The 13300-nt window shown below is 38.4% G+C and overlaps 1 protein-coding gene and 1 non-coding gene across 2 annotated transcripts; one reads left to right on the top strand and one right to left on the bottom strand.

The window, feature by feature from the left end:
• LOC148562706 (uncharacterized) lies at positions 1-465 on the top strand. The gene has a single exon (XM_088490961.1). The coding sequence runs from the start codon at positions 1-3 to the stop codon at positions 463-465; it is 465 nt and encodes a 154-aa protein (XP_088347087.1).
• A 5815-nt stretch (positions 466-6280) lies between these two features.
• Positions 6281-6389, bottom strand: LOC148562705 (small nucleolar RNA R71). The gene has a single exon (XR_015887522.1). It is a non-coding gene; the product is annotated as a small nucleolar RNA R71 (small nucleolar RNA).
• Between the last annotated feature and the right edge of the window lie 6911 nt (positions 6390-13300).

Below are 13300 nucleotides of genomic sequence, written 5' to 3'. Positions count from 1 at the left end.
ATGAACCTGGTAGGCAGGATCCTGCAATGGGTAGTCGAGCTGTCCGAGTTCGATCTCAAGTATGAAGCCCGGACTGCCATCAAGACCAAATACCTGGCCGACTTCATCGCTGAATACACTGATACCTTGGGAACCCCCGCCTTATGGGACCTATATGTCGATGGCTCGTTAAACAAAGTCGGGAGCGGGGCGGGCATCATCTTAGAATGTAACCAAGGAACCCAAATAGAACTATCCCTTAAGTTCGAGTTCACCGCGTCAAACAACCAAGCGAAATACGAAGCCCTGCTGGCTGGCTTAAGGCTAGCTAGAGAGGTCGGAGTCCAGAAGCTTACCATCTTCAGTGACTTGGAAGTCATCACCTCACAGATAGAGGGAAGTTGCCAAACGAAAGACCCCACCATGAAGAAATACCTAGACAAAACCAAGGAACAACTCGAGGACTTCGGCAAATATGAGATCTGACACATACCTTGTGCGCGTGCACGCAAACCCCCCACACTCTTCGTACAGCAGCAGTACCAGCAAGTGCACTGGGTCGTCCAAGTAATACCTGAGCGAGTCAGGGTCGATCTCACGAGGATTGGGGCTTGAAGCAAGCAATGGTTGTCTTGCAGGTCTTATTCAGGCAGAATTACAAGGTTGTATTTGGAGTTGGTTGAAGTACAATGATCATGAAACTATGAAAGAAAAGGGGGTAGAAAATACTGATAGAGATTATATGGTGGGAATATAGTTGAGAGTCAGAGTTGTTTTGCCTTTCTGAATTGATTCTGGTATCACTATCTTCTTTCTTGTGGATGATGTTCCTCTATGGCAGGCTGTATGTGATCAAAACCATTGCCCGTGGTCATTGATCTCCTCTGCTACAGAATGAACGCCAGGGCCCTTGGTCATTCAATCTAATGGAGGGTGAAGCTCTAGCAAATCATTCTCCTAGTGATCCTACTCAACATGCCACAGACAAGGTCGAATCTTCCGGATCAGAGAACGCTGCTTCCTTGGATCTAGCCTATACCACAAAGACCTTAATCTCCCCAAAAATTGGTTGAACTGGTGTCTCGAGAAGTCCCCAACAAATTCATAGATTAACCGTCTGAGAGATGTATAAACATAGCTGTTGGCTCGTGCTTTCTTTCCAAGTATTCACATGAACCCAAGTAGACGCGGGTGTTTGTCAGGCACGTTCATCTTAGTGTGGTGAACAGAGCTAATTTGTTAGATCATCCTATTCACCACGATGAAGATCAGATATACATCTTAGAGATAGATCAAACACAGATTGAAGAAGATTCATAGGGCTCAGCAGGGCTCCTCCCCTCAACCTAGGAGGTTTAGAAACTCATACTGAAAGTAAAATACAATGGTGAAAATGAAAAATAGGGCTAAAGATCTGATCATCTGTAAAAAAGGTAAAATACACTTTAAATACTAAACTGATGACTAGTAAGGGTAAAACAGTCTATCTAGTGCTAAAATCTACTTCTGGGGCCCACTTGGTGAGTGTTTAGGCTGAGTTTTGATAAAATACACGTGCTTAGGCTTCCTTGGGCATTGAACTCCAGTCCTGGCACCTTTTTGGGCGTTGAACTCCAGCTTGGAATCCCTTTCTAGCGCTCGACGCCAGAAACAGGGCAGGAAGCTAGCGTTGGACACTAGTTTTGGGCCTTCTACTCTGAAATAACGTCTGAACTATTATATATTTTTGGAAAGCTCTAGAAGTCAGCTTTCTATAACCATTGAGAAAGCTCCATTTGGACTTATGTAGCTCCAGAAAATCTCTTCTGAGTGCAAGGAGGTTAGATCTGGACAGCATCTGCAGTGCTTTCTCTGTCTCTGGATCAGACTTCTGCTCCAACTCCTCAAATTCAGCTAGAAAACACCTGAAATGGTGCAAAAACACACAAAATCAAAACGGAATCCAAAAATGTGAAATTAACACTAAAACATGTAAAAACTTAATGAAAACTAAGTAAAACCTATCAAAAAACTATATGAAAACTATGCCAAAAAGCGTATAAAATATCCGCTCATCACAACACCAAACTTAAACAGTTGCTTGTCTCCAAGCAACTAAAAATAAAATAGGATGAAAAGAAGATTAGAATGAAATAAATTTCTGAGTTTCCAAAGAAGCTCAGTTAATTAAATGAGCGGGACTTAGTAGCTTTTTGTTTCTGAATAGTCTTGGCATCTCACTATCCATTGAAAATCAGAATGCTTGGCATCTTTAGGAACTTAGAATCTAGATGATATTTTTGATTCTCCTAGTTCAGCTCTTTTTGATTCTTGAACACAGCTTTTTAGAGTCTTGGCTGTGACCCTAAGCACCTTGTTTTCCAGTATTACCACCGGATAAAATAATGCCATAGACACTTTAACTGGGTGAACCTTTTCAGATTGTGACTCAGCTTTACTAGAGTCCCCAGATAGAGGTGTCCAGAGTTCTTAAGCTCACTCTTTTTGCTTTGGACCACGACTTTAACCGCTCAGTCTCAAGCATTTTCTCTTGACACTTTTACGAAGGACATAGTTAGGGACAACTTGGTTTAGCCGCTTAGGTCAGGATTTTATTCCTGTAGGCCCTCTTATCCGTTAATGCTCAAAGCCTTGGGGGTCCTTTTACCCTTGCCTTTTGGTTTAAAGGGTTATTGGCTTTTTACTCTTGCCTTTTGGTTTAAAGAGCTATTGGCATTTTCTACTTCTTTTGCTTTTTCTGTATTCTCTTTTTTTTTCATGCAAGCTTTTTCTTTTTGCTGCTTTTTCTTGCCTCAAGAATCAATGTTTAGATTTTTCAGATTATCAATAATATTTTTTTCCTTATTCTTTCAAGAGCCAGCATCATAAAATTCAACTTCAAATATACACAGTTTATTCTTTCATTCAGAAAACTAAAGTAATGTAACTCAATCATATTAATGTAACTATTCTTTATTGGAAAGCTCAAAAAAATCTATGCATCTTTATTTCTTCTAAAAAATTCTACTATTTTATTCATGTTCAATAATGATAAGAAGAATAATTTATAGCTAATTGGAAAAATAAAAATTAATTAATTACTACTAATGCTTATGTAATCCTAAAATTTAAAAGACATAGAAAAAATTAAACTATAAATAAAACTTAATTACTACTAGTGATCATGCAACTCTAAATTAGGATGGAAATACGTGAGACAGAAAAACAGGAATTAGAATAACCACAGAGTTGAAACTCAACAACCTTCAGCTTTGGGGATGTTGGTTTCTTCAGGCTGTACGGTGCAAGGATCTTCTTGAGGGGCGCATGATTTTTCAGCTTGTGGGGCCCTAGGCTCTTTAAGAGAGAGCTTCTGGTGCTTCAGCTCCTCAATCTCACACCCTTGCTTTTCCTGCTCTTTGATCAGTTTGCAAATCATGCTAGTCTGATCTTTCTGCTCCTCTTTGAGCTGATCCAATGTGCTCTGTAAGTGAATTACAAACGCCTTCAGCTGTTCCCAGTATTCCCTTGGAGGGATCTCTTGGGACTGTTCGGGATCTTTCCTCTTTAGGTTATCATTTTCTATTTGGAAACTCTCCATCACCTGCTTGGTGATTGGATTTTTCACTGGAATAAAATTATCCACTTGGATTAGGACCTTAGTCTCTTGGCATAGGCGGAAGATGAGATTTGGATAAGCCAGCATGGCCTTAGTGGAATCTCTGTTTGATAGCTTGTAAATCTCACAGGGGATTATTTGGTGGACTTCCACCTCATTCCCCATCATGATACAGTGAATCATTACTGCTCTATCAATATTGACTTTAGAGCGGTTACTTGTGGAAAGTATAGAACGCCCAATGAAGTCTAGCCATCCTCTAGCAACAGGCTTGAGGTTTGCCCTTTTCAACTGGCATGGCAACCTTTTGATATTTTCAATCCATTGGGTTCCAGGCAGACTTATGTCCTCTAGGACTAGATCCAGCTTTCGGTTGGTGATGCGTGAGCATCCTTCCTATCTTTTCCTAGTAAATTTGTATTTAATTTGTTGAGTTTAATCAAGAATTAATTATCTCTTAGCCACTATGGATGCTACTTTGAGTCTTGTGCAATTCTGTTTATTTTAGGTAGCATTTGGTTGGATTTGATGGAACTTCCGCAGAAAAAGAGAAGAAGGCTATATAGGGCAGGAATACCTTTGAGGATAGAGAGGAAGCTTGCACAAATGGAAGAAGCACAAGAATTAAAAGAGATGACCAGCAAGGAGCGACGTGTGCGCGTACCTGACGCGTGCACGTGATTTGGAGATTTGCACAGCGACGCGTGCGCGTACCTGATGCGTACGCGTGACACGCGAAGAAGATCAGCGACGCGTACGCGTGACTGACGCGTACGCGTGACATGCGCCACGTGCAGAAAACGCAGAAAATGCTGATGCTATAATTAATTCTGATTTAAACTTTATTTTATTTTAAAATAGGAAAAGATATTATTTTAGTTTTAGAAAATAGATTTTAAATTAATTTGGATTACATATAAAAGAGAAAAGAAACTTCTCTTCTGGGGATCCCAACATTATTTCACTTTTCATTCCACCTCAGCCCAATTTACAATCCTAGTTTTCCACTCTGAACCATGAGCAACTAAACCTCCACTGTTAAGGTTAGGAGCTCTGTCTATTGTATGGATTGATTCTATTATTTTTCTATTTTAATTCATGTACTGATTTATAATTTAAGAATTGTTTTTGTTCTTTATTTTATGAATTTGGGTGGAACGGAAGTATGATCCTCTTTCTAATTGAGTTCCTGTATAACTTGGAAAAGTTCTTTACTTGAACAACAGCTTGAAAACAATTTCTCATAAATTCTAATTATCTGGATTTAACGGGATACGTGACATATAATGCTATTATATTTGGATAATTAGGATTTTTGTGGTATAATAACTAGAATTAAACTTCACCCTCTAATTGGAATTAAGTGACCAAGGAATTGGTGGTTGATGAAAGTTAGAGTAGACTAAGAAGGTCTAAGGAATTAGGGCTTAGTCATATATAGTTTTCCATGAATTGAATCTTGCATGATTAAAATAGTTAGTAAGAAAAGTCAATCCGGAAAATAGATATCTCTGAAGCCTTAACTATTTTTCCACATATTATTCTCATCAATTTACTGCTTGCTGTTTTAATTTCTGAATTACTGTTTAATGCTTTTGAATACCAAAACACTCTTTTCTGTTTGTCTGACTAAGCCAATCACTCAACCATTGTTGCTTGATCCATCAATCCTCGTGGGATCGACCCTCACTCACCTGAGATATTACTTGGTACGACCCGGTGCACTTGCCGGTTAGTTTGTGGTTGTAAATTCCGCACCAAGTTTTTGGCGCCGTTGCCGGGGATTGATAGTGATTAACAACTATTAGTTGTCTGATTGCTTAGATTAGGTGTTTTAATTTTAATTTTATTTAAATTTTGCTTTAGTATCTTCGAAATAAATAAATAAATAAATAAATAAATAAATAAATAAATAGCACTAATATTTTTCCTTAATTTCTGAAATTAAGTTTGGTGTCCCCTAGTTATTTTTATTTCAATTTTTCCTGTTTATTTTTCTTGTTAATTTCAAAATTTGCTGTTCTAATTTTGCCTACAAATTTTGAAATTTATTTATTTATTCTATTTAGTATTTTATTTTAATTGTTTACACAGGTTACCTCATTGGGATTTTTCTGCACTCTGACGTAGAGAGTTCCATCTTTTCTTATCTTCTGTTTGTTTATGTGCAGAAACAGAGACAAGGAACATCTCTTAGACTTTGATCCTGAACCTGAAAGGACTTTCAGGTGGTGTTTGCAACAAGCAAGACTTTACAAGGCTGTAGAATCCACTATGGATCCTAACAATGCTGCTAATGCTAATGTGGCAAATTTGAATGAGAATGAGCAACAATGGAGAGTACTTGGATCTTACTCTGCTCTTAATGCAGATCTTTATGAAAAAAGTATTGTGGTGCCTCCTATAGCTACGAACAACTTTGAGTTGAAGCCACAATTAGTCACCCTGGTGCAACAAAACTGCTAGTATCATGGTCTTCCCCACGAAGACCCAAATCAATTTATTTCTAATTTTCTGCAGATTTGTGATACTGTGAAGACAAATGGAGTAAACCCCGAGGTGTACAAACTCATGCTCTTCCCGTTTGCTCTGAGGGATGGAGCAAACCTATGGCTAGATTCTCAACCCAAGGAGAGTTTGGATACTTGGGACAAGGTTGTTACTGAGTTTTTTACTAAATTTTTCCCACCAAAGAAGCTGACTAAGCTTAGGGTGGAGGTTCATACCTTCACACAGAAGGATGGTGAAACTCTTTATGAAGCTTGGGAGAGGTACAAGCTACTGACTAGGCAATGCCCTTCAAACATGTTCTCCAAATGCACCCAACTAGATATCTTTTATGAAGGTTTAGGTGAAATGTCCAAGATGTGCTTTGATAATTCTGCAGGTGGTTCATTTCACAAGAAGAAGACACCAGAGGAGACTATTGAGATTATTGAATTGGTTGCTAGCAACCAATGTTTATACTCATCTAACAGGAATCCTATGAACTCTGAGGCTCCTCAGAAGAAGGGTGTTATGGAAGTAGAAGCTCTTAATGCTATTCTTGCTCAGAACAAGCTTATGTCTCAGCAGATAAATCTACTTACTCAGAAGATGGGTGGCATGCAAGTCTCAGCTATCAACACCCAAAATCCACCTCAAGAGGTCTCTTATGACATGACAGGTAATTTTGTACAAAATGAGAATTATGATTATGCTCAATCTTTTTTTGAACAGGTAAATTACATGGGGAGTGGTCCTAGAAACCCCAATAATGATCCATACTCTAAGACATACAATCTTGGGTGGATGGACCAACCTCAGAGATCTCAGAATTTCAACAATAATTCTCAAGGCAGTTTCCAACAGAACAATCACAATAACCGCCAATTTCAGCCTCATCAACAATAATCACCTCTGCAGGCAAATTCTAAATCCCAAGAAGATTCTAATTGGGAGATGATGAGGAGTTTTATGCAGAAAACCAGAGCCTCCATTAGAAACTTAGAGGTGTAAATTGGCCAACTGAGCAAGCAATACCTGAGAGGTCTGCAAATACAATTCAAAACTTGGAGATTTAGATGGGTCAATTAGCCACAAAAGTTAATAAAATTGATAAGAGGACCATTAATAGCCTTCCTGATAACACAATTCCAAATCCAAGAGAGGAATGCAAGACTATCACCTTGATAAGTGGACAAGTGGCAAGTATGGAAGCACAAGTTAATGAGGAGCCAGTTGAAAAAGAAGCTACAGAGGAGAAAAAGGAAGAAGTAGAGCACGTCCCTCCAAAGCGTGCAGACAACTCATTCCCAGACTCTCTTGACACTTATCCTACACTGCCAAAGGCTCCTGAGTACAAGCCTAAAATGCCATATCCTCAGAGACTTCAAAAGGAGACCAAGGACAAGCAGTTTTCAAAGTTCTTGGAAGTCTTCAGAAAGTTTCAAATCAATATTTCTTTTGCTGAGGTTTTGGAACAAATGCCTCTCTATGTCAAGTTCATGAAGGAGTTGTTGTTAACGAAGAAGCCTTTAAGGGGAGATGAGACAATGGTCCTGACTAAGGAATGTATTGCCATAATTCAGAATAACTTGCCAAAGAAGATGCCAGATCCAGGGAGCTTTCAAATTCCATGCACCATTGGGAGAACAACCTTTGAGAAAGTATTATGTGATTTGGGAGCAAGCATCAATTTAATACCCTTGTCTGTGATGAAGAAGCTGCAAATCCAAGAGGCACAACCCACAAGGATGGTATTACAGATGGCAGATAAATCTATGAAGCCTGCATACGGATTAGTGGAGAATATTTTGGTCAAAGTGGGTAAGTTCTTCCTCCCAGCAGATTTTGTGATTCTTGACACAGGGGAGGATGAGAATGCCTCTATAATTCTAGGAAGACCATTTCTAGCCACTAGAAGAGCTCTGATTGATGTAGAAGTGGGTGAATTAGTGCTTAGAGTGCATGATGAGCAACTAGTCTTTCATGTCTTCAAAGATATATATTTAGTAGATGAAGAAGAGAGGTGCATGCAGACTGAGCTTATTAATCCAAACCTTCAAGAACCCCCTGATGATGCACAGCAGAATCTGCAGCTCAAACCTCCTTTGGTGACAATCAATAAAATTCCTCCTGACATCAAACCTAAGTTTGGTGTCGGGAAGGCATCATCCACCAAGGAGGAAGTTACCAAAAAGAAGAAAGTACCCAGAGGATGGAGAAACAAAAAGATCCCCACTGAAGGTTTCTCCCCAGGAATGCAAGTGGTGTTGACTAGAAATCCAGTGTGAATTTATACAGTAAACAGAATCCTCTCTCTGGAGCATATTGAGCTACTTTATGGAGACACAAGAAAGAAGTTCAAAGTAAGGGGTGAAGAGCTAAGCCCCTATGATCCTCCTCCTTAAAGGAGCTGACCGTCAAGCTAGTGACGTTAAAGAAGCGCTTGTCGGGAGGCAACCCGATGATTTCGTATCCGTAGTTATTTTTCCATTGAGTTGATTATATTATTTATTTGATTTTTATTAAGTTTTTACTGTTTTCCTTTGTTTTACTTGTGTTTTGATCATGTAGAATTTTTAAGAACAGGAACCAAACACTTCGAAAAAAAAGAGGGGAGAAAAACCGAAAGTTGTGCTGGAGTTGTGCAGGAACTATGCCTCGCGCACCAGCTCACCCACGTGTAAGCATACCAGACGCGTACGCGTCACTCTGGTTTTTGGCAATCCACGCGTGCGCGTACCTGACGCGTACGCGTGACCCTGAAAATCGGCATCAATGAGTGTTTGGCCAAAGAGTTGTGCTGACTTGGGGCTGGAAATGTGCTAGGGGCACAAACTTGATCAAGCGTACGCGTCCCCGATGCGTGCACGTACTTTGCGTAAATGGCCATCCACGCGTGCGTGTTCATGACGCGCACGCGTCATATGAGAATTTCGGTTCCCAGGCCATGCGAACAGAGAGTTGAGCATGCGTGCGGCCGCCTTCGCGTGATTCACACAAATCAAGGGCACGCGTACACGTGCCAGACGCTTACGCGTCACTTTCAAAATCGTGCGACCCACGCGTACGCACAACTCCACTAGTGCGCCGCCCAGTTTTCATTTTCATTCTCTCTCCCTCCCAAATCCAAATTCTCTCTTGTTCTTTTATCCTTTTATTCTTCTTTCATAACACTAATTGTTTTTGTTTTCAGATTTTCTTTGCTTGAGGACAAGCAAACTTTTTAAGTTTGGTGTTGTCGCTTCGCTTGTGGTTTTTCTGTTTAATTTTATGGTACCAAAGGGAGGCGAATCATCTTCATGAAGGAGCACAGCCTAAAGAATAAAATGACCACTAGGATAACTGAGGTGGTTGAATTCTTTTCATTCTATATTCCTTCCCGCTCTCACTATGTTATGTTTCGGTTTTCTACTATTTTGTCTCGTTTATTGCATGATCCTTTATTAGATAAATTCCTAGGTTCTAGTTTAGTTCTGTTATTTTTAAAATTTCTGTTAGTTGCTTTAATTCTGAAAGGTGTCTCATGTATTGCCCACTGAGCTTGAAATCAAAAAGAAAGAAGAAAAAGGGGATGTAATGTATGAGAAATTGAGTTTAATTTTTAAGAGTAGTCTCATTTAATCAAATGTGGTGGTGTTCTCTGTGATTCTGAATGCATGACATGAACAGTGCATATTTAAATTTGAATCAAAGAATGTTGATGTACAAGGAACAGGAATTTAGAGAACTATTATGAAGTCTCTGCAATAAGTAAAAGTTTAATCCTTGAAGCAAAAGAAACAGTAAAAAAAAGGGGATATAAAAGCAAGGTCCAAGGCTCTGAGCATCAATGACTAGGGAGGTCAGACATGATTAAAAGCTCAAAGAGTTGTTTCCCTAGTCATATGCTTGTGGTGTTCTTGTGTCAAGTAATCCTTGAGACAAAACATTTAGAGTCGAGATCAATTGCAATTAGCAGAGTATGCCAAAGGCTTTGAGCACCACTGTCTGGGAGTAGCTGAAAGAAAAATAAAAACTTCAAAAGAGTTCCCCAGTTAAGTGCTTGTGGTGTTCTTGTGTCAATTAACCCCTGAGACAGAACATTTAAAGTCACGGCTAGGCTCAAGGTGCAAAGCACCAAAGAAATAAGAATCAAAGAAAAATTGCTGTGTTCAAGGATTAAATTGAAGAACAAAAGATCAGAGAATTCATAATATTATCCGGATTCTAATTCCGAATGACAGTGGACATCCTTCTGATTCAAAGGAGAGTGAGATGCCAAAACTATTCAGGATTGCAGTTGTAAACCCCACTATAAGAAGAGACATGAGCTTAATCGAACTCTCATTCTCATGCAAATTCACATTCTAAGCCTATATTATTTTGGTTGCTTGAAGACAAGTAACTATTCAAGTTTGGTGTTGTGATGCGTGAGCATCTTTCCTATCTTTTCCTAGTGAATTTGCATTTAATTTGTTGATTTTAATCAAGAATTAATTATCTCTTAGCTACTATGGATGCTACTTTGAATCTTGTGCAATTCTGTTTATTTTAGGTAGCATTTGGTTGGATTTGATGTAACTTCCGCAGAAAAAGAGAAGAAAGCTATATAGGGTAGGAATGGCTTAGAGGATGGAGAGGAAGCTTGCACAAATGGAAGGAGCACAAGAATTAAAGGAGATGACCAGCGAGGAGCGACGCGTGCGCGTACCTGACGTGTGCGCGTGATTTGGAGATTTGCACAGCGACGCGTGCGCCTACCTGACGCGTACGTGTGACACGCGAAGAAGACCAGCGACGCGTACGCGTGACTGACGCGTACGCGTGACTGGCGCCACGTGCAGAAAATGCAGAAAACGCTGATGTTATAATTAATTCTGATTTAAACTTTATTTTATTTAAAATAGGAAAAGATATTATTTTAGTTTTAGAAAATAGATTTTAAATTAATTAGGATTACATATAAAAGAGAAAAGAAACTTCTCTTCTGGGGATCCCAACATTATTTCACTTTTCATTCCACCTCAGCCCAATTTACAATTCTAGTTTTCCACTCTGAACCATGAGCAACTAAACCTCCACTGTTAAGATTAAGAGCTCTGTCTATTGTATGGATTAATTCTATTGTTTTTCTATTTTAATTCATATACTGATTTATAATTTAAGAATTGTTTTCGTTCTTTATTTTATGAATTTGGGTGGAACGGAAGTATGACCCTCTTTCTAATTGAGTTCTTGTATAACTTGGAAAAGCTCTTTACTTGAACAACAGCTTGAAAACAATTTCTCCTAAATTCTAATTATCTGGATTTAACGGGGTACGTGACATATAATCCTCTTATATTTGGATAATTAGGATTTTTGTGGTATAATAACTAGAATTAAACTTCACCCTCTAATTGGAATTAAGTGACCAAGAAATTGGCGGTTGATGAAAGTTAGAGTAGACTAAGAAGGTCTAAGGAATTAGGGCTTAGTCATATATAGTTTGCCATGAATTGAATCTTGCATGATTAAAATAGTTAGTAAGAAAAGTCTATCCGGAAAATAGATATATCTGAAGCCTTAACTGTTTCTCCACATATTATTCTCATCAATTTATTGCTTGCTATTTTAATTTCTGAATTACTGTTTAATGCTTTTGAATACCAAAACACTCTTTTCTGTTTGTCTGACTAAGCCAATCACTCAACCATTATTGCTTGATCCATCAATCCTCGTGGGATCGACCCTCACTCACCTGAGGTATTACTTGGTACGACCCGGTGCATGATAAACCACTATTTTATGGTTTATCTTATACTTAATTGAGTGGTTTAAATCAATTCTTTACTCACTTATTCATATGATTTGCATGGTTTTACATTTTCCTTCCTGATTTTGTGCTATGATTGAAAACATGTTTCTTTGACCTTAATTTTATTAATATTAATCCTCTCTTATTACCATTCGATGACGTGATATGTGCGTTAAGTGATTTTAGGGATTACAGGGCAGGAATGGCTTAGAGAATGGAAAGGAAGCATGCAAAAGTGGAAGGAATACAAGAAGCTCAAGAAATTGCTAAGCTGTCCAGCCTGACCTCTTCACATTCAATCGATTATAACTTGAGCTATAGAGATCCAAATGATGCGGTTCCAGTTGCGTTGGAAAGCTAACGTTCCGGGCTTTGAAATGATATATAATTTGCTCTAGTGTCCGTAGAGCTAGGTGACACGAACGCGTGCTCCACGCGGACGCGTCGCAGTGGCAAAAATCAATGTGTTTGAATTCAAAACCAGCGATTTCTGGGCTGTTTCTGGCCCAGTTCTCGGCCCAGAAAACACAAATTAAAGGCTATAAAGTGGGGGAATGCATCCATTCATAAAAAAACACACATCATACAACTTTTATATACACAATTTTAGGATTAGATGTAGTTTTTAGAGAGAGAGAGGCTCTCTCCTCTCTCTTAGGATTTAGGATTAGGATTAGGATTTAGGATTAGGATTAGGATTTAGGATTTCTTTTACTTTATGGTTATTACTTCAATGTCAGGTTCAATATTCCTTTTACTTTATATTTTTCTTCTACTTTTAGATACTCTAATGCTTTTATTTTTTAATTACTTATGTTGTCAAATTGGCTTATGAACTTTTTCATGTCAGATTTGAATTTATGTTTAAATGCAATTTGAGGTATTTCAGATTTAAGATTCCTTTCTTTTATTTATGTTACTGTTGCTTCCAATCTGAAGGCATTTTTATTCGAGTAGATTTTCTTCCCTTTTGGCTTTGGTTGAGTGATTGGTGACACTTGAGTTATCAAACTCAGCTGTTGATTGAAATTGGAGTTGCTAATTGATTCGAATCGCTCTAAAGCTAGTCTCTCCACAGAAGTTGACTAGGACCTGAAGATCAAATTAATTAGTCCACTTGACTTTCCTTTGCTTTAGTAAGGGTTAACTAAGTGGGATTAAAACCCAATTCTCATCACACCTGATAAGGATAACTTGGATAGGAATTCCAATTATTATACCTTGCCAAGAGATTTTATTATTATTAATTTATCTTTCTGGTCATTTAAATTACTTGTTCCTTATTTCGAAAAACCCAAAAATATATCTTTTTACATAACCAATAATAATCATACTTCCCTGCAATTCCTTGAGAAGACGACCCGAGGTTTAAATACTTCGGTTATTATTTTTATTAGGTTTGCTTAAGTGACAACCAAAACTTTTGTACGAAAGGATTCTCTGTTGGTTTAGAAACTATA

Source organism: Arachis ipaensis, chromosome B6, assembly GCF_059453495.1.
Source record: "Arachis ipaensis isolate K30076 ecotype BB chromosome B6, ASM5945349v1, whole genome shotgun sequence".
In the NCBI taxonomy this organism is placed as follows: domain Eukaryota; kingdom Viridiplantae; phylum Streptophyta; class Magnoliopsida; order Fabales; family Fabaceae; genus Arachis; species Arachis ipaensis.
This window is presented reverse-complemented; position numbering and strand designations above follow the sequence as displayed.